Source organism: Eufriesea mexicana, unplaced genomic scaffold (genome assembly GCF_001483705.2).
Source record: "Eufriesea mexicana isolate 0111107269 unplaced genomic scaffold, ASM148370v2 scaffold2087, whole genome shotgun sequence".
NCBI classification, from domain to species: domain Eukaryota; kingdom Metazoa; phylum Arthropoda; class Insecta; order Hymenoptera; family Apidae; genus Eufriesea; species Eufriesea mexicana.
The window spans coordinates 2,373,385-2,400,274 of record NW_016910162.1 but is presented as its reverse complement, the minus strand read 5'-3'; the positions used below and the strand labels follow the sequence as shown (position 1 = coordinate 2,400,274).

Sequence of the window (26,890 nt, the reverse complement as noted above, 5' to 3'; positions counted from 1 at the left end):
GAAAATAATGAAAATTTAGGCTACTCAGTAGAAGATATCAAGAAGTATCAAAATTTTAGATACTGATACCAATTTTTGATATTAATACTTTTTCAAACCACATCAAACTAATACAAATACTATGCAAATGAAAGTAATTAAAATTCAGACTAGTCAATAGAAGATATGAAAAGGAATTAAAATTTTAGATACTGATATTAATTTTTAATATTAATACTTCTTCAAACCACATCAAACTCATACAAATACTATGCAGACGAAAGTAATTAAAATTCAGGCTACTCAATAGAAGATTATCAAGAAGTATCAAAATTTTAGATACTGATGCCAATTTTTGATATTAACACTTTTTCGAACCACATCAAATTAATACAAATACTATGCAAATGAAAGTAATTAAAATTCAGACTAGTCAATAGAAGATGTGAAAAGGAATTAAAATTTTAGATACTGATATTAATTTTTAATATTAATACTTCTTCAAGCCACATCAAACTAATACAAATACTATGCAGATGAAAGTAATTAAAATTCAGGCTACTCAGTAGAAGATATCAAGAAGTATCAAAATTTTAGATACTGATACCAATTTTTGATATTAATACTTCTTCAAACCACATCAAACTAATACAAATACTATGCAGATGAAAGTAATTAAAATTCAGACTAGTCAATAGAAGATATGAAAAGGAATTAAAATTTTAGATACTGATATTAATTTTTAATATTAATACTTCTTCAAACCACATCAAATCAATACAAGTGCTATGCAGATTTAAGTAATTAAATTTCAGGCTGCTCAATGGAAGATACCAAAAGGTAACAAAATCCTATGTACTTGGAAACTACATCAAATCAATACAAATATTATGCGAAACTCGGAATTTGGCACTGGTCTGGTTAGTCAAAGAGTAGTAAGACCCACTTTCTGTGACACAATTACGAAATAGGTTACTCGAATTTTCATTATTAGCTGGAAATGTCACATCAACAAATCTGATTATATCGCATTTCATGATAAGGAAAATAAATATGATACATATAGATCAAATAATGAAGCAGTGCAATTAAACATTGGCGTAGACGTAGAATCAGTGTTAATTATCTAACATAAAATTAAAAGAATTATCCAAGTGACTTATCCCATAAATATATTATCAAGAATAACAAAATTTAGATGTAAACAACATTAATGATGCAATCATATGAAGCAAGAGTGTCAAATTTAATAAATTAATATATAATTGCTTTTTGTTTAAAAAATAAAAATTTATTACTAATAATTATATTCTAATAATAATATTCATCTCAAAAGTAATATTAGGAATAAATCATAGAAGATATTACTATTTTATAACATGTAGTTAAAATCTACAGAGTATTACAATTAATACTAATCTGACAAGTCTATCTCTAAATTTACCACTGATTTTTAAATTGCTAGCTCTAGAATTTATTGCTAATTTTTCAGTTCACTCAATGACGTCTTAAATATATTTCTTAAAAATTATTCTATACCACATTACCAATGCTATAAAATAAATTATAAAAATTCTGGCATCTCAGATGAAGTTATGTAAAATCTGCACAGTACTGTCTCCAATCAATATCGACCTAGTACCTTCTAGAAAGTACAGATATCCGTTTGATACCTAACGAGATCATTGAGAGCTATTTGATACTTGGCTGTTCGAAATCGTCGATTCTCGTTTGATATTAAATCGTGAAAGCACGCGGTTGTTGAGATAAAGTGGTCCCTAACAATTGTAATATCGATTATCACATTGTCACGATAAGAAAAGAGGATTCGATGCAAGTAATAGCAGGCTTGGTAACGGAACGAACGAATCCGATAAATGAATGCACCGAGAAGAAGATCCATTGTTAAATAAAGAAGAGAATACTAAGCATGACGCCATTGAACGTGGAATCAATACAAATTCTCTCTTTTGCGTCTCTTTAATGTCATCGATAAATGTGGCTCCTCCTATTAAGGTAGCAGCAATGAAGATAATGTTCGGAGAAAATTACTATAAAAATACGTACATTAATAGAGTATCCCATAATATCGTGAGTAACTTAATGCATTTAAAATAAAAGGAATATTTACGATATTGGAAAGCATCAAATGCAAACCAAAGGTTTCATGAACTACCAAATGAGGATCGTCGATGAAGCTCTGATCTGATATGGACACTATTGCAGAAGCTTCAAATTGAAATTGATAGTTTCGTAGAAGCGCAAAACAGAAATCGATACATTCGTAGAAGCATCAAACTCATATCGATTATGTTTGGTCCCTGCATGTTAAAGTTCATGGTATTGATTCGGTACCATTACGATTTGAACTCCAATGGAGTTGTATATGTTCAATACATCAGAAGATCAAAAATATCAGTTTCTGGCCACAATCCTTCAGGATTCTGTTATGAAATCATTATCATAATATTCTTGCCTTGGAAAAAATATCAATAGCTTTGGGCCATTTTCTGCTTCTCCAAATTTAGCCAACAGTGTTGCTATTACTTCATATTGATATTATATAAATATTTGTAATTTTCAATCATAGGCAAACCTGCAAAATAAATTTGCAAAACATGCATGTCAATATATCAAAACTACTATATACTAATTAAAATTTGATTTTACTAAGTGAACCATCCTCATCCTATTTTAGCCAGTGTCTAATACCTGAGAACCCATGATATGCTTTAAAGCATACTTAATAATAATAAATCTCCTCATATGATAAAGCATTGAATTCTTTTCAACAAACATCATCATGTCATAAAAAAAAATATTAGAAGAACTTTGCTTTCATTTAGAAGTTTATTTAAAAGTGCATAAAAATAACAAGGCCAAACTATCACGTGGAAAACAGTTTTAATAGGAAGTTTTTTAGTAGGAAATTAGAAAACTTTATTTTTAAAAAAGAGATTTTCAAAAGAGTCGAAAAATGTGAATGAAAAATTGAAAAAAGTTGTCAAGGATCATAACTTTAACATCCATCGCCATTTTCTTTTTTATTAACTGCCCACGATATACCTTCAAATAATAATAATAATAACACAAAATTTTATTTTCCGAATTGTAATATAAAATATTATCAAAAATCCTGTTTCATTTGCATATTACTCTTTTACTCTCACACCCATTTCTTCTGATAATCGTGCCTCAATTTGGGTAATTTTCGTGTTCGAAAATGAGAATTCACGTAATCTCGTTTGTCACCACGGAATTATCTCCCATTCCGTATCTCAAATTATCTCAAATTTAACCTCACTTTATGCCACTTGACTTTAAGAGCAAACCCAAGAACGAGGAGAGCATAGTTTACCCGTTGTCAAACCCAGATATTTATTTTGCTTTCAAAAACGCTTCGACAAATGAAGCAGACGGCACCGAGTCGGGCTGAAGAGGCACCAAAAAAATAAACTGGAGAAGGTTAAGTCTGAAGTGGCGCATGCGGAGAAATCAGGGCTCCAGGATCTAAAGCTAGAAGCTACGCGGTTGACTTCCGATTTCTTGGACAATCAAAACTCGTAATCTACGAAAGAGGACCTGAAAGTTCCATGCAAAGGGCTATAGAGCTCTTTCCAGTGCACTCCTTAACGATGTGGACTCCAAAGAGGCTTCCACTGTCTTGAGTTTCCTGAATTATCCAAGTACACAATCCTGATAACCAAACTTTCTGCACGAGCAATGTACGTCGTCAGTGGTGATAACGTTATAACGAAAGTTTCCATGCGTTTTTATTTTATTCAATTTTTCAAATATAGTCGAAAAACTTCGTGCGAGATACTTCTACAGGATGTTATACAAAAGGGGACTCAAATTTTCATGAACTAGTAATATTCGCTGAAAAAAAATAAAATACTTTTGGTCGACATATACGTTCTAAAATTAATACTTTCGATAGAAAGTACAGAAATTTGTTTTTATATTTATACGTGGATTCATCGATAATTAAATTATCTCTCCTTTTCTTTAGAAAAGAATGTAAATAAATAGAAAAAATATTTTTTCGAAGCTTCACATAGGCAGTGCGGTTGCTCAAATGCCGTGACGGTAACCTTGTGTTCGTTGTATCATCTATCGATATATTTTTATTGTATCATAGAGGCCGTCGTCATCGAGTGTCATGGCAGCTGCTGCAGCGGAGACAGTCGCGCGAATGTGTATGTGCGAATGTGTACGAAAACTGAGACTATATGCGTTACGGTATTTAGGCAGTGGCACTGTTTCTGATTCCACCGTCGAGAGAATCACACTGTACTTTCAGATATAGTTCCTCCAACATCTGCAAATGTTCGACGTAACAAGACACTGATTTATGGATTACGCCTTCGAAGAATTTCCGTCCCATTTCTCCACACCATTTTAACCTTGCATTCTTCGCTTCGTTCTACGCGTTCTTGACGCTTTACACTATTTATTAATGAGCGGACGATTCGATGTACTTTTATACACACGGAAATCAAATCTCTATGTACGCTTCGTATTTACATATTACAATAGGCGGTTGACTGATGCAACTGAGACGTCGGTATACAACATAACAATGTTGCGTCTACGTAGCCACCTAGTGGCAAACGATACATATATATCTCTCTTCGTACGAAGATTACCATAGTGGGGTAACTTATTGACCGACACGTATTTAACACTTAACGTGTCTTCCCACTGTTTGAATAGAATTGAATAACGAAAACAAGAGTTTAAGTGTGCTTATCGCATAACCTCTATTAATACTCTGTAACTAGTAATAATATTTCGTTGTTATATAATCTGATACTAATATAATACGAAACTAATTCTTCTATCGACATTTAATATTCGATATGTAAATTATTAAAATAATATTTGAAGTAACTAATATAACGTAGGACTCACGTTCATGAGACACTTCTTCCTCTTCTCCGTAATCTAACCTCAAGTTTTGAACATATATTTTGCAACACCCTATAGATAGAATATTCGGTTTAAACTGGTATAAAACGACGTTGACAAGGAATCGAAAATTTTGAAAGCGTCCCATACACCGTGATCCAAAAAATTTGAATTTCGCGCGGTTGTGGCGTCCATGTTTTTAAATTGACTTATACGTAGTTAATCAAAGTGATGAAATATCTATTGAAAAAAATCACAGAATCGAAAAGTAACGTAAAATAGTCAAATAAAATCGATAATAAAGTCATTTCTAGTTATTTTGAAAAATTGAAAGGATTAAAAAGACAGTTTTCCACAGTTACCACATAGTATTAATATTAATGGTACATGCTAGAAAATACTAACCTAACCTAAATTAATTAGTACCAAATCTTAACCATAGCTTAACCGTTTTAAACACACTGCTCATTCCAATTACATGAGACATCCTATATATGTACATACATCGTTTAACAGTATTTTATATAATTGACCTATATAATTAAAGAAAATATACGAAAGAAATAAGAACATATACCTAACCCACACATCGTTTGGTCCTCAACCTGCACACTGCAGTAAGCATAAGTGGAACGAGTCTACTTTACTACTCGTCTAGTTAATCTACTTTCCAGCATCAGAGTCCCCCTGTAAAATGAACTGGACGTTGATAAATAAACTCTTAAGCGTTAATAACCGTCTGCCGCGACCTGATCCGGCATAAGCACGCAATCCGGATCGGCACGGGGGCTAGGACTCCCGTAGAGCGAGACCATCTACTCCTATTACTGCTCCGAGGTGAATGCAAAGCGAGATGGTGACGTACACCACGATGTAATTCGCGACGACGTTTAAGCACGCCGCACAACGCGCACTGGCCACACCTCGTGACTCCGACACAGTTGTCCAAGTGCTACATCACCATTCAAAAGTATCGGGGCTGCTCGGAGTAGCTAACCTTTCTAAAAATTCCTAGTGCCAAAGGAAACATCAAATACTCCACAGGAATCGAATACTTAATTTGCACGGACATGTCATGTCAGACCTTTCACTGCCGATCCTGTGCTTGGGTAACAGGAGTTGTTCAGAATTCGCGACTGAGAGTGTCCATGCATCCTTTAGCTATCGCGGAGACAGGTACTGCATGGCACGCGTGAGGATACAGAATTTCCTGTTAGCCCTGCTAGTTCTTGCGGCTCAGGAATCTCTTCTCTCCTTCAGTCTCATTTTCAGAAGTCACCTACCCAATGAGTGAACACTGTAGGAAGCATTATTTTATGAGCTACGTAGATTTGGAATAGGATGGGAGGAACAGAGGCCTTACTGGTGATGTAATAGAACTAATTCGAAATTTGATATAAGTGTCTGTTCTTTGTCTATCCTTGATTTTGCCGAGTTAATCAATTGAGCAAATGAGTGGCTCAAATCTTAGCAACTGGTCTCAAGAGGGTCTATGCATTCTGTAATTATAATGTATGAACATCTGGATTTCTACCCACTTTAATATTCACTGATATCTCCACCAGTTCCTAGAACGTTCCTACTACGTGAAGTACCATGGATATTAATTTGTAGTTATTGTATGCATGTATGACTGCACTATATATTGGTATCTCTTGCTTCCCTGGGTCTAATTCTGAGAAGTTACCTATCCAGATGAGCTCGAATTGCGAATGCCAAAGTAGATGTTATTGTATAATCTATGTAGGTCTAAAAGAATAGAAGGAACAGGGATCTATCTGGTTAGAAGGAACAGTCTATTATGGCTAACAATGAAAATAGGGCTGGAAAATTTCAATTATTGGCCGAAGGTATTACATTTGTAATTTGGATTATATAAAATTTACGATAACAAAGGAACCGTTTTATATTTTTCAAAATCTGAACATTCTACTGAATTTGCCTGCTGAATTTGTATTTAGGTAACTGGGTCTGTTTAGACCTCACGTGATTGATCTGCAGAATCTCTATGCACTCTTTAGCTATAATAAAACCGTACAGAAGTGAAAAGAAGATGGGAGAAATATGGGGCTGGCTGTAATAGGGTTCATGAATTTTCGTTATTGCCTGAAAGTGTCACGTCTATAAATTGGATCATATAACACAGTGTGGTAAAGAATGGGATACGTCGGGACCGAGTGAGATATAGGAATAAGGGTCAATCATTAACATAAGATGAAAACCGTGACGACGTAGCTTATCCCATCATCAGACTAGGTCAGAGTATGAGCAAAGAACCTAAAAGTAGGAATTTCAGGAGCATGTGAAGTCAGACCAAGTGAGTAGAGCACGTCTCTTGCCTCTGTGCTGCCCCAAGGGACTTCTCTCCAGCTCTGCAGAGTGCGATTTATAAAAATCCAAGAGATATGAACGTGAAAATCTCCAAGATGGCTTTGACGACAGACAACGTCAGTTTGACTTTGACTTTGATTCTCAGATGACTTAGCAGATTGGGGCTAGGAATTCTCTCGCTTTTTGATTTTATAAAGAGGTTTCTTACACAAACAAATCATCCACTAGCAGCTACTGACAAGATAATTTAGCAAGTGAATGATCTTAAAAATTTCTTTAAAATCGATATGAATCGATAGGAATAATTTTTCGTTCAATTGATTTTTGTAAAATTGTTAGAATTATTTTCGATCAAATTTTATTTTATATCATTTATAATAGTTGGAATTATTTATAATCTTGAAAAAATACATATCATTTTGTATTAAAAATACGTATCTTATTGAGTCATCATTTTAATCAACATTAAGGTCATTAGAAGATTGCTACCAAGTGCTCGACCATCCTCTGTTCAATAATAAGCGCATCAATCTCATATTCGAGATTAGGGACTGAAGGTACGAATAGGCAACAATGGATATTTGGACCAAAGGATGACTAATTGCCTATGATCAACACATGGACACGCAGTTCACACATGGACTTTAGGCGAGATGACCGACAGAGTGTGAACCAGTGACTGGATAATGCTCTGTTCCCCTGTTCTAAAGGACTCTGATCGGAGATTGCTGGTCTGACATCTTGTATACAAGATCGTAACTAAAGATAGAACAAACAGTTAATTTCATTATGTATTTGTATAATATATATCATGAAATATACAGGACTAATACTATTATTGTTTCATTATTAGGTTATATAATATTAAGTATTGATTTTTAATTATTCAAAAATTCCTTATTCATGTAATTAGTCTAATGTTCAATTTTCGAATTAGCCCTTTCGAATTAACCCTTTCACGAGCAAGCGTTTCGACAGTCCTAAAACGATTTTCCATTTAACTCACTAGCGCCACCACGGCTCATATCTACGATAAACGTTTATCGTGAAGAATTATTTTCTGATTTTACTGACATTATCTTGGAATTTTTTTTCTTACTACGTGTATCATATTGTTTGTACAATAATCTTTTCACAAACTTTTTAAATCATTAAAGATCAAATACTTTTCATCACATATTTAACAACCCTAAATTAATCGTCAGTATATCTTAACAAGTTTTACTTCAATTGTTAAGTTTAAATTAATTTAAAATATTAAGTTAAAGAATAAATAAAATTAATAAATAATTAATGTATAAATAATATTTATACATTATACTTATAATAATAATAATTATTATTATTTCGTCAGATCAGTATTTTTTCCTCTTTTTTTCCAATTACATGAATAACGTGTTCGACGAAGTTTGGCCAGAAAAATCTAGAACATCCTATGTAAATCCTTTTCTGTTTGGAAAATAATTTTTTTTTCATTGATTCATTTTTTTATTGCTAAACCCTCAAACTAATTGAATAGTTCGACATGTTACAGGTCACCTGTTTTTCAAGTAGCTTTAAGTGGTTTGGGATATTGCACAAACTATATCAAGCAAGTTCTACGGAAGTTCAATTTACTCGAATAACTTGAAGAGACGAAATTTAAAAAAATTTTTACCCACTACTTCGACGTTCGAGTTACTGCATTGGTTTAAATATTTGAAAGCTGACAACGAGTTCAGTTTGGCTTGTTATTCGAATCCGCTGACACGTAAAGCAACTAAACGCTTTTGCTTAACTTCTTTAGTCAGATTTTATTTAACGGGAAGAGATAATTTCGTTTCACGTACAATCGGATTGTTCGATTTTTGCAATGGCGACATAAAAGTTAAATATACATTTCATTTTTGGCGAAATCGAATAATTAATTAATTAATATTAATTAATATTTGTATTCTTTTTTATTAAATTATTATTTGAGGAATAAATATTATGCCATATTTTTGAAAATCATTTTCAGATTTATTTCCCGCACTCGGTAATATCTTTCGCGATTTTGAAATATTTAAAAAATATTATTTACAATATATTCAAAATATTATAAATTAAATATACTTTCATTTATTTTTGCATAAATAATTTGAATCAAAATACTTCAAAATGTAAGATATTTCGTTAAATTTTATTAAAATAAGAAACTATATTTAATATGAAGATTTTCTCGCTTGCATCACATTTTGTCTAACCTCCTTAAATATCAATAATAAAATTAAACATTCAGAATTATTATGTTATCATGTTATAAAGCTAACCTAAAAAGGATTAGAAATTTATAATGCCTCAATCTGAAAATTGTATTACATCACGTTTTCTCCGAGCCCTTTAGGTTATGTTATGTAATAAGAGAAGTAAAAAATAATAAAATTGATCATTTAAATTTATCATATTATATTATAAGATTAATTCAAAAAATTTTGAAAATTTATAATACTCAATTGTAATAATTCTCTCTGACAGACAAAGAAAATTTTGATTTAGTAGTCGTGGTTCTGAATTTTCTTTGCTTGTCAGAAGGAATTATTACAATTCAGTATAATAAATTCTGTGTACTATGTAACATAACCTAAAGGGCTCGGGGAAAACGTGATATACGTAATACAATTTGTGGATCGAGGCATTATAAATTTCCAAACTTTTTTAAATTAGTTTCATCACACCTAACACGATAAGACTAAATGTTTAATTTTAGTATTAACATCTAAGAGGCTGAGAAAAAATGTGATGCAGGCGAGAAAATTTGTATATTAAATATAGTTTATTATTTTAATAAAATTTGATGAAATATTTTGTATTTTAAAGCATTTTAACTCAAATTATTTACTCAAAAATGAATAAAAATTGAGTATAATAAATTTCCAAATTTTTTGAGGTTAACTTTATAATAATATAACTTTAAATTCAGAGCCGTGAACTACTAAAACAAAATAATCGTTTCAGCCTGGTCTAGCCTTAGCCATACCACAGGGAAGAGAATCAAACCGGTTAAAACAGCCAAAACGATCAATAGAAATTCAACTATCCTCAAACAACCGGCCCGAACCATTACTTCTGCCAACAATCTCAACTGCTCCCTTTCAAACGCTCCCAATCTATCCCATACCATAGGCATCGCGCGGAACGAATCTCCGACGGGCGTTTCATTTACACGGCGGCGGCAGCGCTGCGATCGATCGGCGTTTTCACTACTTTTCGTCTCTCGAACGCAGCCAGCAGCAACGCCTAGAACGATTTCACGTGCGCGCGTTGCACGAAGGCTTTTACCGATCTCCTTTTCTCCGCAGAGCGAGCACGGAGTGGGAGCCAGCCTCTCTGACTCTTTTTCTGTTCTCGTTTCCGCTCGTTCCAGCCCGTGTATCATTGTGTACCGGGCCTGTCTGCACGCCTTTTCGATCCTATCGATGACAAACGACGTTCGACAGAGACGAGCAGAGAGGTGGCGACAACGGCGATATTTTCGAACGCTTCGGAAACGGTTCGCGGAAAAAGGTACAGTCTGTGAAATAGATATAGCACGGTCGTAAATTAAAACGTTCAATGCTGCCGTCCACTGACATAACCGCACCTATACGCCTTGTCCGAGTGGTTTAAAGAGCGGGTTGCGGAAGTCACTTTTGAATTCGTGTTCTGGTTACTCCGGTTTCTATTTTTTCCCTTTTTTATGAAATGATCTACTCTTTTCCTTCGTAGAATTATTTTTTATGTATTTTCTGTTCGTCTAACGTGTAATATATTTCCTGCAATTTTTATAGAGCGGATACTGATATAGTAAAAAATTCTTTTCATACGCAAAATGTAATATTGCTATACAACACGATATTAAAATTTGATAATACGTAATAGATTGAAAAATATCCTTTTTTAAAAAATGATATATTTTTATTATATTTTATATTTTTTCTCGTCTAACGCGGTAATATATTAAAAAATTTTTTCCATAGACAAAATGTAATATTACTGTATAACACGATATTAGAATTTTATAATATTATGTAATATATAATATTCTGTGTAATATTGAAATAATATTCATGTTAATTCTAATTAATGTAAGTAATACAAGGATTTTAAGCAAAATGTAATATACAATATTAGAATTTTATAATATTATGTAACATGTAATATTTTATACAATAATGAAATTTTATGTATTTGATATAATATGTAATAAATTGAAAAATAACTTTTTCTCAAAAGTGATCTACTCCTTTTCTTGGTGGAATTATTTTTGATATACCTTTTCTTGTTTAGCGAGGTAATATATTTTTACAAAATTCTTTTCATAAGTAAAATGTAATATTACTATATAACACAATATTAGTATTTTATAATATTACGTAATATATAATTAAAATTTTAATTAAAATTTTAAATATTTCATATAATATGTAATAAATTGAAAAATATACGGAATTTCTAGCCAACGTAATTAATACAAGAAGGTTAATTAAATATCGTATAGTTTTATAATACGTATAGTTTTACGTACGATTGCATCTATAGTTAATAAACGTTAATAAAAATAATTTAAAAAGAGAGGAAAAGAGTTTAATAAAAATGGACGTTATATAACGACTTTGAATAAGACATGGTTTCAAATCGCGTAAAATATCTCAAATTGCATGTTTCACCTGTCGAGACGTGCAACCTTAGTTTCCAGCAGACTTGACGACGGTGTAATATCGATTACACTGGCTATACTCTTGACGGGTCTTTGCTACAAGATTGTTGAACTCGTTTAAAACGAATTGACAGACAAGTAGTTCGCGAAATACCAGCACGTGCTGAGCTAAGAGAATTTAGGTGGAACACTTTATACCTTAGCTGCTCGAGCAGCACAGGTCACTGCAGAAATCTGATCGGAAAATGCCAAGGGGCTCCCGATCGCTCTGTTTCTCTGTTTACATCAGTTTCTCCAGACTAGCTTACGTCCGACATTCCTGCGGTTACGAGTTTCTGAAAATACTCGGGTTTTATGATCCCTCGAGACCTCTATATTGCCAATATAAAAGACAATGTTTTCAAACTTACATATCAAGTACGATAATTAATTTAGGATCTTTATCTATTTATCTATTTCTAACGAATATTTTGAATTTTAATATTTTCCCGCCTTATGGCCGACTTGGTATACAGCGACGCCATCTGTGCCTGATTTTAAACGACTCGAATCATTTTCAGGATTAAATTCATACTGTGTGATTTATGACTCATTATTTATAAAATCACACCATTTGTTCATCAAATTTTATAATACTATATGATTTAGGAACAAGAATTATGTCAGCTTTAAATGATTTAATTTAAATTTGGTTTATATATTTCTATGAACCTAATTAAAAATAGTTACTCTAATAAGTTTTCTAATGATCTTTCTGTTTATTGTTAAATCCAAATATTTTTGATCTTTCTGTTTATTGTTAAATCCAAATATTTTTCTGCCTTATGGCGGTTTTAGAGAAACGCCATCTATGTTTAGTTTTATGTAATTCGCATAATTAATCGAGATTTTTCTGAGGATTAAGTTTTACTATTCAAATAGTAGATAGATTCGTACTACGAATAATTGTATTAACTTTAATTAATTCTTACAACTAGATCTAGTTATTTCTAGTAACTATTTTAAATTCGAATAACTTCCCGCCTTATGAGTTTCAGAAAAACATCACCCGCGTCTAATATCAGACAACTTAAACGAACAATCACAATTAGTCTATGAAAATAACCCTGACTTATGTCAACTGCACACCATGGCGTCACGTGACGACAAACAAATAATTACGTTTGAATATTTATTTAAAGAAAATAGTTTTCTCTATTTACTCAGCACCTAGACCGTCAAAACAGCCAAATTTTCAAAATACTTCCATTACATCACTATATTCCTCAACGATCATTCATCCATAGCAGTGTATCTCAAAAAGCTATTACATAATTTCGAATCTGCAAGGACAAATCGCACACGTAACCAATTTAAAAATACTAAAATCCTGACATCACGTCTAATTCATCAGACCAAGGATTATCGGCTCCGAATTAGGTATATTCTCGTATTATATCACTTGTCGCTACAGTAGCGAACAGCAGACATAACCTATCAACTGAAGACAGGTTACGCGAAGAGGTTAGAAATCATATTCCCGGAAAAATACTTTCAGATCCCTGCTAACTTACCGAACCGTGGAGGTCCAATTACCAACTACTCAAGAACCCCCGGCAGACTTCATCCTTAATCGTTAATATCGCCCCAACTATCGATCGTCTGTCCCAAAAATGAGTTCCTGCCTACTCCACGAACTTTCCGCGAACTGGCAGAGCCTCGTTAAAAAGGGCGGCTAACTCTCGTGCAGATAGTCCCGAGAATGATAGGCAAACGAACCCGGTGAGCTTCTGGGGAGAGCAAGATTCGAGGCAGTTTCCTTTAACAGGCGACCGGGAGCGCAGCCCTCTAAAGCTGATTAGCTGATGTTTTATATAAGATTCGATCTAAGTGGATTTACTTAATGCACTTAAAGCGAATCTGACCGCAGCCTTAAGGAGCTTCGGCCACACGCGACGCCGCACGGAACTGAGTTTTCAGACGCTGACGCACCGAAACGCGACCCTCGTTCCCTTTCTTAAGATGCTATACGACGGCCGCCCTCGGGCATCGTCGAAGGAACGGCAATGGCCGCCGGAAGCCTGGCCGAGATGCAACCTTTTCTCGGTTTCGGTCGAGCAATTACTTGGGTAACAGGAACCGTGTTTTTCTCGTGATCGGAAAAGGGACAGAAAAATTCTATTACGACGTGAAATTAACTCGAATCGAAAATTCTCGATTAAGGTAAATTCCTAACCTAAAATATGGTTTTTGAGGTTAAGAATTTTCTCTAATTCGATGAAGACGAGGATGAAACAGGCGGATGTCTATCTAATTCTACAGTTAAATATTTATTTTAACTGTCCAGAGTTAAGGGTGTATTTTTGTAATTCGACTTAAAAAAATAGATTTTTCTTTTTTTACTTTTTCTCAAAGTATACGCTTTCGAGAATGTCTGTGTGAAAGGATTTGTTGGAACTCGTGAAATTGGCGAAGTTATAGGGGTTTGAAGTGCGACGTACAGGCATTGTACAATGAGTAACGAAAACTTCAAACGCGTTTTTCTCGAAACTGTATTTTTTGAAATGTTTGACGGGATATCTCGCGTTTTAGTTGACCGATTGACTCGAAATTTGGAGAAGATCTTCACAGGGTGTGTCTTCATCGACTGAACCACGAATTTCGAAATCTGATATTTTTTTCTATTTTTGTTTACCACTTAAAAGACCAAAGCACAAGGAAAATGATATTTAAACTTGGAAATGCCGCCATTTTTTTTAATTTCCGAAATTTCACTGATTTTGTAGTTCATGTTATAGTCGTATTTATACTAATTAAGATGCTTTTTGGTTTTTCCGTTTCGGATAACCAGATGCTCCGGAATCGTGTCAGCCATTCGAGTCCGTTTCTAAAAACATGATTTACCTTGAGGCTATGTATTTTCCACAATTTTTAATAATTTTGTTGAAAAAAAATTGGAAATATTCTTCAAGTATAAATAAATCTGAATGCGTAAACTGCGTACCAACACATATCATGGTTTCCTCAAAAAAAAAATCCCAAAGAAGTCGATTTTTATTGGTTGGATTATAAAAATAATTAACATTATATCTATAATACATGGTATTTAAAACACAATTTAAGAATGTTAGTAATTTTTATTAAATACCATACTATATTTACCAAAAACATTACATATTTAAAAAAAAAATCATGATTCGTGGTATGATATTAAAAATTCGCTATATAACATATACAAATATCAAATATACAAATATTTTGTTAAAAAATATTGGCAAAACTGTTATTAAAAAACGTTATACAGAATTTAAAAATACTACAAATATTTGAAAATTGAAATTTAATATTTTTTATTTATATTACAGATTGATATAATTTTATGTTATCATTCTCCATAATATTTTGAAGAGGTAACAAATTTATTTATACTTATACTTTAAAGAGAAAATAATGAATATACAAACAGAAAATAATTGCTCGAAGCTAGAATTAATTATTCATAAAAATTTTCTGCAATTTCGTGAAATTTCAGAAAATATGAATGAATATTCTTTTTAAAGCACCGTGTATTTTATTCAATGTTTTCTATTCATCTTGAGTGCTGCCATTTTTCATGCTTCAAAAGGGGTAATGAATTTATTCATATTTTTACTTCAAACAATAAGTAATTAAATGCTTAAATAGAAAATAATTGCTTCACGATTTATCAAGGTAACTATTTGAATTTATAATACAGTATTTTTCAGGACTTTTCGATTCCCTCTGGGGGAACGTGAATAAATATCTTTTATTAGCGCTATTTAAAGCAGTGAATTCATTTATACCTATACCTTGAATACTAAGAGATGAATCAATTACAAAATTAATTATACCATGTTATTCCTTTTTAAATTTCCTTGAGAGCGTCAAATATTTCTCTAAAAAATATAAAATAAAACATTTCTGTTTAAATACTTTGATTGCAATAATATGTTTTCAATAATTATTATTGAAAATGAATGAAAATATGGTAGATATAAAAAATGTAAAAAATAATATTCCATACAAAATTTTGATTCATCCGTTACAAATAATAGAGGTAAAATGATCATTAATTATAATTACATATAATTAAAAATTAATAAAGATACCTCAATAAATATATTATTTTGTATAACTAATAATCCTATCTATACCCAGATATTTAATTTTCTATTTATCTTTTCTAACTTTACATTTTAATATCTTTATATCTTCATATTTTTCCAGGCAATTTGAACAATTTCCATAAAAAGGGGGAAATAATTCCTTCCACTTAATCCAAAACAATATTAAATACTATAACATCGTGGCACGTTACAATACTGCACCATAATTGTGCAGTGGAACGTACGCAATTAGTGAACCTAATCCAAAGTGTACAACGTATATCTGCATTCATATGCACTAATTACTATAATCCTGCATGCAATTATACACCAATATCCACGCATCCATAAATTTGCTTTTTCTAATTCTATAAAATTCTATCTCATACACTGCACATACATACACGCATACCTACATTAAAATTAAAAAAAAAAAAGAAAACATTTGAAAAAATAAAAAATTTAATATTTTTTAACTCTTCGCACTCGACGATTTTTTAGCTAGAGAAGAGTAGAAATTCAAAGATTCTCTACTAAAAAACTGACGATACTTTTCTGAGCAATAAATAAAGAATTGTATAATAATAGAATTGTAAATTTATTTGACTTCGATACTTCGCACACTGTTACATTACATTAAATTTGATATATTAATTAATATCGATCTGCCAAATTTCATGAAACGGTGACTCAAGCTCACCTCTCGAGCGCAAATGGGGTTGAAAAACAAAACAAGGTAACCAAATAAAAAAATAAAATAAAGGGAGAGGAGAAAGGGAGAAAGAAATAATTAGTAAACCAATTATAATAATACCCTGCAATCAACTCGAATTTGGATTAAAACTTAATAACCTACACAAGGAGAGAACAGTGCAATATTCCTCTAGAGATGGGAACAGTAACCCCGTATAAAACAACGGCAGATAGCGCAGAAGATTGCTAGGATAATGCTCGCAATTATTCGCCCACGATCATACCGACGAAACGAGAGTGCAACTGCAAACGCGTTGCACCGAGATGCAACGTAAGAATGCAACGACAGAAAACTGCATTTTGCGCGATATTTCGCTCGCAATTACCCGGGCAATTTGAAAAATTGACGAACAAAAATTGACACGAGCAACGAAACATCGTCCAGAAAGTCACTTTTCCATGGTTCATTAGCCGATGCAGAAGATTAATTTTTTAATTATCTTAACGACGTCAAATCTTTTAATCTTTCGTAGATTTTTAATTTAGCTGTCGCGTACAGATTTTCGTGACTCTTTGAGAAGAAAGTGGGAACGTATTACGATCAAAAAATCACTCGGAAAATCTTTTTATGAATTACTATAGGGGATTTAGAAAATTCGTACCGTCTCTGAAACGCCATTTTCATTGCGTTTTTAATTAAACTCGTTTCATAATTTAAATATTTTAATCATTTTCGCAACTTCGCGTAATAATAAGCGCCTTTTAATTAAATAAATTTAATAATAAATTCTTTCATCTGAGCAACATACACCGTGTTCTAGCTTTAAATTACATTTTGCGAACAAATTTTCGAAACTTTTCAATCTTTCTGATATTTATGTCAATTACACTCTCCATGGAAGAATACAATTTAAAATAAAATTTCAGCAGAGTAAGAAACTATATTTGTGATTTTCATACTTCTGGTAATAACTGTATCTGGTTGTTTGATATAAATATTTTAAAACGTGAATTTCTCGAAAGATATAATCAAAAAGATTTGTCAATTTGTTAGAATTTATTTCAATTTTGCAGCAAGTGCACTCACTTTGCTTTCGTCGAGTATACTCGTCATTTAAAAAATAATCGAGCTCGCAGGTGCAGGCTTTCAAAATTAAATAAAACACGTAAAAGGTTAAGGAATATATTACGAAATATCGTGGATATTTCAACGATAATATTCATAAATTCGTCCAGAAAATTCTCTTCCTCCAATTTAATAAATTATACGAAATATTACTAAAAATATAATTGTATTTTAAATTTTGAAGATTTTAACGTTGAAACCTTCAGAAAAATTGCACCAATGTGAAAAGACGTTTTGAAAAATTGGATTTTGCAGTATTCAGGATATCTCCATTAACCCTTTGCGCTGGAAAGGCGAAATTAAAGGGCTTTAAAATTTGTCAATTTGTCGAAATTGGACTTTGCGCTGCCCTTTAGTCGCCATTTGATAAAATTTTAATATGTCAAATTTCAGATAATATAACGGTGTGCGAGGTATCGAAATTAAATAATTCTACGTGTTAACCACTTGCGCTACCAATAAACTCACAGACACGTGTGTCAGAACGGTGCAGCAGTGTTTCTGTGACAATTGCCTGACGACGTGTGTACCACGTCGTTGACGATTCTGCGATAAAATCATTACGACGTGCGTGGCACGTCTTTCTAGCGCAAGTGGTTAATTATCATACGATTTCTTATTCACTGCTCAGAAAAATATCGTCAGCTTTGTGACAGAAAATCTTTAAACTCCCATTTTTCTTTAGTCAAAAAATCGTGGAGTGCAAAGGTTTAAAATTTATTCGACTTTCTGAAAGGAAAAGCCACCTAGAAGCCTGTCGAGCAGCTCTGCGACAAAAGAGACGGAAAATTTGATAAAAGTGATGTAACGAAGTCACTCGAAAGATGGTAAGAAGTTGTAAAAAGAGACTTAAATTTCATACTAACAGAGGATACAAAATGAAAGTTGTGAAGCACAGTTGTACTCTGAAACTTTCTGAACGACCTAACGGTTGGATAGCTCTCTGAGCTAAAAAGAAATAATAATATGCAACAAATAATAAATTTTTACCATAGGAACAATGATCTCTTATAGACGATGAAAATTGAGTCTAAAAGTATGAATATGATATTCGATTAGGATAATCTAGAAATTATTACAATTATTATTATTACAATTATTACAATTAATATAAAATGGACTAGTTAGCACCTAATTTGGGCTTATATAATCAATAAAATTTAAACAAAATTAATATAATTAATATATAAAGTGGACTAGTTAGCAATTGATTTCAGCTTATTATTATTATTAACCCTTTGCACTGGAGAGGTGATTCTCAGTCATCATTTAATCAGATTCTAAAGATCGACGTTAATTAATATATCAAATTTAAAATTATCTATCGATGTGTGGAATGTCGAAGAAAAATAATCTATGTCTTAATTTGCATATGATTTCTTATCTTATTTTATTGTAAATACCGAAGAGTTTGTTGTTAGGAACAGAATATTTTATATTTGTCGATCCAGATGATCGTAGAAATATTTCTTGCTCGCTTAATGAACCCTTTGCACTCGACAGACCAAACCTAACCTAACTCTCAGTCGTCATTTAATCAGATTCTAAAAATCTGATTAATCCATCTGCGTGGAATATCGAAGTAAAATAATTCTACGTCTTAATTTCTATACGATTTCTTATTTACCATTTCAAAATTATCGTCTTTATCGACTTTATGGCAGAAAGTCTTCGAATTGTTATTTTCCTGTAACGAAAAAGTCGTCGAGTGCAAAGGGTTAATCGTGTGATAGACACCTGATAGTTTTATATGAAATGCAACGATGAATTTGAATAATTAAATCAGAATTTTGTGCTCGTGCAAGGTACAGGAGATAAATGCAAGAGAGAAATTTGTAGATCCTATGCTACTAGCAAAAATTTTAGAATAAAAGTGAAAATATAAATTTCAAATTTTTGTGTGGATATTACTAATATAATAACTTGGTTTGAATTATGATAAAAAGATTTGCACCAAATTAAACAGAGGATTTGTAATTTCATTTACAGCATGCATACGATCCAGTAATAGGATATTATGGTATAACGGAAAATTTAAGATGATAATACAATGAAGGAGAAATAGACGAAAAAGACATTCAATTTTATTATTAATTCTTTGTACTGTGATTTAATTATGAAAAAGTATGCATTGAAGGAGTATTTAATTTTGATTAATCACTGTATAGTTATTCTATTACAGATAAAGTTAAATCAAAATTTTAGAATTTTCTTCGAATTTGAGAAATTCTGCGAAATCTAGAATTTCTTCGAATTATAGAATTTCCTTGAATTTTAGAATTTCTTCGAATTTTACAATTTTTTCGAATTTTAGAATTTCCTCAAATTTTAGAATTTTTTCAAATTTTAGAATTTCTTTGAATTCTAAAATTTCTTCGAATTATAGAATTTCTTTGAATTCTAGAAATTCTTCAAATTCTAAAATTTCTCCGTATCTTGGAATTTCTTCGAATTTTAGAATTTCCTCAAATTTTAGAATTCCTTTCAATTTCAGAATTTCTTTCAGTTTTAGAAATTCTTCGAGGATTAGGAATTCTTCGAATTTTAGGATTTTTTTAAATTTTGAGCACGTTAAAGTGAGAAATATAATTAAGGTCGCGTGATTAGCGTAGCTTACAATCGTGAGACTTGATATGAAAGACTCGTCATTTCAGTGCAAAGAATTAATAATAAATTCTATTTTTATTGCATTCTAAAGTTTCCAATAATTTAATAATTTAATTCTCAAACACATGGATCAATGTTTCAATCTCTTTTCCTCTATAATTGTTTGGCTATTCTTATCTGATCTGGAACCATATCAGCCAACGATCATCGCAAGCTAGTCACGTAAGGGATATACATAGAGTCAACCACGATATAACAAACACAGTGTTAACTACTCTACCAAAGCGCCATCTATATCAGCTAAAATCTTTTTAGACTTACCTTTCACAACAAAACTGAAACAAAATACGAATATTCCTGATATTTAAATAATTACAAGTGATAGAGTAACCTAACCTAACCCAGAAGTTAGGTTCCAGAGCAGGGTCTAGAAACTTGCTACTCAAGCTCTATCCCTTTTACATTCTTGACGACACAGTCTCCATCTTGTCTCAATATTCCGCTCCTCCGCTTACGACAATTTGCAACACTGTTGTCATATCTCACTCGGTCCCCATGGGCCTCGTTAGCCGCCTCTGTTTATAGCAAAGACACACTGGACCGATAACGAAAATTCGTGTACCCTATCTTCTAATTGCGTCCCATTACCGTGACCAATCAGATCTGCTTTCTTCCCAACAGCCTCCTGACTCTACACTACCCCAAATTCTTACCTCTTAGCTTTTTGACATGTGAGACTAACATAAGCAATAGCAGGCTAAGTAACGTCGTCAAGGATTTCTTACTGCGTTTATGCTAACTCCTCACACTTGACTGTCTTTTCTCTCGAAACTATACAAAACCAAATTACGAATAAAACAAAATTTGTCAAAGATTCCCCATAAGATCTTAAGATCCTTGAAATTTAACTAAAAAAAATAGATATTTTTTTTTTACTTTTATTCGAAGTATACGCTTGCGAGAATGTCTGTGCGAAAGGATTTGTTTGAATTCGTAAAATTGGCGAAGTTATAGGGGTTTGAAGTATGACGAACAGGCATTGTGCAATGGGTAACGAAAACTTCAAACGCGTTTTTCTCGAAATCTTATTTTTTGAACTGGCTGACGGGATATCTCGCGTTTTAGTTGATCGATTGACTCGAAATTTGGAGGAGACCTTCACAGGGTGTGTCTTCATCGACTGAACCACGGATTTCAAAATCTGACGTTTTCTTCTATTTTTTTTTTTACCACGCTAGGGACAGAAGCAGGAGGAATATCAATATTTGAACTTCAAAATGCCGCCATTTTTTTAATTTTCGAAATTTCGCTGTTTTGGTGGTTCACGCTATAGCTGTATTTATACTGATTAAGATGCTTTTTATTTTCTTCGTTTCGCATGAACAGATGCTCCAGAATCACCTCAGCCTCTGGGTACCAAAACGTATCATGATTTCCTTATATATAATAAAGTATAGTAAAATATACATACAACTGGTCCCAAGGCCATACCGTTGTATTAAAAACAACTCAGTACTGTGCTCTAACTCCACGTCAATTTTTATCCCCATAAACGAACCAGTTTCGCGTGTCACGTCTCTGTGACAGTCTTAGAGCCCTATTCCCAGCCCAGATTTATCAGCAGAGGTGATCAGGCGCGAAAATACCTGTGAGCAATCATGATCGAAGGCACTCCGGAAAACTCGTAGCTCTGACTGGGATTAACCCCACGGAAACCGCGTATCGATTCCTCGGCGAGGAATTCGAGCGTTCCGCTCGATGTTCCCATCGCGTGGATGTTAATACAAATACCGAAATTTAGGTCGTCGAGCTAGCTGTTAATTTACAAGCACCGGTGCAACCACTTCACGTCGCCGTCTGTTATCCGAATGACCCTTACGAGCTCTCCGGCGATTTATTAACACCGTATTGTTAAAGCTCTTGAAGCGTTCGCGGGTAGAACAGAAACCGACACGTTACGCCAAGGGCCGCTCGTGGCGCGCTGGCAACGGGGGTTCCCCGTTGTTCGAGCGGCTGGGAATACGCTGGGAAACTAATAACCACGTGAATCGACTCCTCGACGAGGAATTATCGCCGGTCATTAATCTGGACTTCGAACCTTTCGTGAAAAATCTGCCTCTCCGTCCGGCACGTTTTTCAAAACCGAGCGTAATCTCGTTTATCTCGAATTAAAGATACACACTGCGATCGAAGCAATCGAGGCGATGGCTCTCTCGATTGTTCGCCGATGAATGCACAGGTGCAACGAGTATAACTGCGCGAATGAATCGAGGAGCAATTAAGAGCCTTCGAAACTGTGAGAGATTAAAAAATCGATCTTCCGTTGCTCTAGGGACCTTTGGGGATATTTTAGATCCAGCTCAGCAAAAAAAGGGAAATACGAATTTTTGGTACTCGTGTTTTGTTTTGGACCTAGTGGGGCGCGGAGGAAATTAAAAAGGATTTTTTGCTAGTCGAATTGGCGTTCACTTTTTACCGTGCATTGAAGTAGTTTTGTATAGGCGAGTATGGAAAAATAAAATGCTGGAAGAATTTTATATAAAACAATTATCAGCCATTGAATCGGTATATTTTTCGCGAATTTCCGTTGCACGATGGCAGAAGCTTTTTAGCAGTAATATTTCCAATGTTTCGGAGAGCTCGCGCGATCGTGAAAAATGGAACTGTGAATAGTGCTTTTTATTATCCTGGTTCCTTTCTAAGCGCTCCAGTTTTTCCTGCCCGACCGTGTGCCCGCCGCGAGTGATTGTCGGAAAGATTACTAGGGAGCTAGGGACTTGAGTAATTTTTCGCAAGATTGCATATTCCCGCGAACAGCGGTTCGATGGTGGATTTTAACGCGCTCAAATAAACTCATGTCAATTTTATTCGATATTACGCGATATTAACGCATGAAATGTTCTCGATAAAACATCCGTGAAATAAAGTGTCATTTTCATGAATTTACGATCCGCAAAATTTATCAAACCGGTAACCAGAATCAATTCGAGATAAATTTATACATTTTCCTTCTTTTCTTTTTTCATGTGTTTTTTACGAATTTAGTTCTGCTCTACGAGATTTTCATTCGGAGTCACTCGATTAATCGCCGCTAAATTATCGTGGGATATCTGATGCCGAATCTGGCGCGAGTAAATCATTTGCATTCGCTCCCACTGTAGTAATAACTGCGTCCGTAAGCGCTGACTTCGTTAGCGGATTAATATACGGCTTGTTTAAAAAAAAAAATGCGAGACAAAAAGATAGGAGGAAAAATAAAAAAACAAAAAAAAATAAAGAAAAAGGAAGGGAAAAAAGTAAGCGAAAAACGAAAGAAGATAGCGGTGTGAAAGGTGACCCTAAAAGAATCTGCGTCGAAAATGAAAAATGCATTGAAACTCTTTCGTCCTCATTTACTCCGTGCTCCATTGCCAGAGCATTTTCTCGTACGCCAGCATGGGGACAAGGAGCCGTATTTAAGCGGCAGAATATCTCCTCTTTTTATTCCGTGAAAACCGGGCTTTACGGTAAAAATGGGACCGCGGGAAATGAGGAAACATCGAAAAGCTGGGAAAACCTTTAACTGTGCGTTTCAATCATGCGACACCGCATGGCTTTAGCTAAATCTAGGTGAAGATCGTAATTGCGTTTTAGCACGAAATATACAGCGAACCGATCCGGTGACATTTTATTTTGCGCGACAATTTCACTCGGAAATTAACAGACCTAAAACATACTATTAATAAATCAAATTTAATCCTAATCGTTAATTACACACGGTACAGTCGCTCGTGATTGGTCCGTGTGAATAAAAGAAGAATCTGAAAAATACAGTCGACTACGCGATCTACCTTATTCCGTATTCTGTGCCCAAACGGTGCATCTTCCCGGAACGAACTTTTCCATCTATTAGACGCGATTCTATTTCGTGGTAATGGCGAGGAACGAGCACGTAAATTGAACTGTCACACGGAATTAACGTTAACGAGAAAATCGTTCGCAAATCCGTTTTGCGACTTACGTATTTGCAATCTCTGCTTTGTCTGTGCCTCCGCAGTTTTGCCTATGTTCGTTCGTGCGTGATAATTTGCGCACACACAAGGTTACTCCCCCGAGATAGGTGCGCTTTGAAACGTTTTAAAAGCGAGCGCTTTTCTAAGGACCGTGCTTCTCTTTTTACCCGACGAAAAAGAACACGCCGAAACTTGTACGGTGGCGCTGAAACGCCGTTAACACCTCGCGAACAAGAATCCCGAATTAACATTCTTCCCGAATATCACTCGGAACAAGTTCGGAGAAAAATCTCGTGACAACGGATTTACAATAATTCCGTTCCGTTCCGTCACACCGTCCCGACGAGTACCGTGAAATGCGACGTTGTCGTGAACGGGCGGAACGATGAATAACCGTGTTTCAAAATTCTTGGAAAATTTTATTCGTTAGAAAAATCTAATTTTCAATCAAGAATCCGGGATCGAGTGGATAAAAAAGAGCAATCAGTATGGTTGCATTAGGATACGTGACATTAACGATTAAAATAGCCAGCAAAGTAGCGAGGACAGGATATTGTGCGATATATAACGTCAGATTCGATTAATGCCGCTCGGTCGCATGGAAAGAGCGTTGGAGTCCGGTAGGCGGTTGATCGTGTAGTCCTCGATGAAGGCAAACATTCTCGCCGAGAATGTACGTAGCGGACGATCGTTACAGGCACATAGTATAATGCACTCTAAATGAACGCATCAAGCATCGCGGTGCATCGATCGAGCTCCGTGAACCATTTGACAGGTAGCACGGCTTAATTGGCAAGCATTTAAGGGAAATTTCACGGGACGAGTACACCGTGGCCACTACATCGATCGTGATGCGCGTTGCGCGTGACATTTGCCGCTTGTTCGACAAGAGGGTAAAAAAATAAAAATTGTCACCAAGATTGGTCGCGAAGAAATTGTCCGCGGCGATCGATTGCCACTGGCCGCACGACTACCGTGTCCTTTCTGTTTTTCTATTCTAGCTCAGATCGTATCGGTACTCACCTGGACCCGGCAGACCATCAAGACGCCCAGCAGTGCGGGCACCAGCATCCCCTTCATCTTTCTTCCTTGGCTGACCTTTGTAAAACTCCTGCACGATGTTCGTTTGGATTCCTCTCGTAACGATTCCTGCTCGCCTCGATCTTCTACGAAGAAACGACGATGCACTGACTAACAAACGCCAGAAACGTTGCAGAACAATTTGCTGTATGCAAGGCACCACTCACCCGCCGTATACGAGAGCACAGCGTACTACTGTGACACTGCTGCTGGGTGGGTCGCTTTACGAGAAATCAAGATGGAGGTGAAGCGCGGCGCCGGTGCCGCTGAAACGATTCGACCAATCAAAAGCTGTCACTAGATGACCGCGCCGGAGGGTGCGTTCACATGCGCGCAGTGGTCAGTCGATAATGTGGCGGGAATATCGTGATTTTAAACGCTACACATCGTCATGTACGTAATTGATAACTTTCGACAGATTTTCCGGCGGAAATGTTGCTTTCAGCGAAACACCCGACGTCTGTTCTATTGAAACTGCGAGTATTAATCAGTGAAATAGCTTTTACACAAAGCGACAAGTTAAAATATAGGGATTTTCTCATTTATATTTAAAAATACTATTTTCAGGTTAAATGTAAAATTGAAAATCCGAATCACGTGTAATTATAATTGGAATTTTGGTATTTAGATCCTAAGACGTATTTTAGAGATTGAACGTTCAAAGTATATCTCTTTAAGCTGTTTTCACGACTATTTTAGCGACCAAATACAAATTCGAAAATAAATTTAGCAGACAAAAATATAAAAGAAGAGTGCAGCTAAACGAATACGTAGGTATATTCACATTTAATCCTCTTTAAACTTCATTTCGCCATTGTTTGCACGTTATATCATTCGTTCGTTCTTTTTTCACAGAAAATATCGTTGAAAACCTTGAACATCGGTAACACACGTGAAAGGGGAATTGAAACAACAGATTGAGTACTGCAAAAGTATTGACATTATAATTACGACCATGTATCGTTGAAATTCAGTAAGATTAAATTGGTAATATTAATATAAGCGACATAATAATTATGCTTTAACATATGTAATAAATATTGACCGAGTCGTGTACGATTATCATTCCAAATCAGTACGCGATTAACAACGCATAATTGCATAAATATTCAGTTAAACGCTGAATTTAATCCATCTATATTTCAGGGCGTTCACGTATTTAATACGGCCAACCGAAATGTCCAGCCTACGGTATAGAAAGCCTAGCTAATGCCAATCGATGACAAAGTTTGGCGCGTCATCCGTCGCAGTCGACTGACACCTCGTTTTGATTTTCAACGAAAAAATAGAACGGGTACGAGCATCGTTTAGTAAGAAGCGAGACATTGTCGAGCATTTTCAATTCCTAACCTACAAGGACGATACGTAGATGCAACTACGATATTTCCATCATTACACACCAGCAATC

At 34.3% G+C, this 26,890-nt stretch overlaps 1 protein-coding gene across 3 annotated transcripts in view; it reads right to left on the bottom strand.

The window, feature by feature from the left end:
- The window catches only part of LOC108549570 (beta-amyloid-like protein), an 80,654-nt gene extending 54,938 nt beyond the window's left edge, over positions 1-25,716 (bottom strand). For 2 of the 3 annotated variants that reach the window (XM_017903010.1, XM_017903012.1), the window contains exon 1: positions 25,426-25,698. In XM_017903010.1, coding sequence (XP_017758499.1) covers positions 25,426-25,482 — 57 coding nt within the window. In that variant the 5' untranslated portion in view covers positions 25,483-25,698. Of the gene's footprint in view, positions 1-25,425 lie in introns of all 3 variants that reach the window. The other variant, XM_017903011.1, reaches the window with a different exon arrangement.
- Between the last annotated feature and the right edge of the window lie 1,174 nt (positions 25,717-26,890).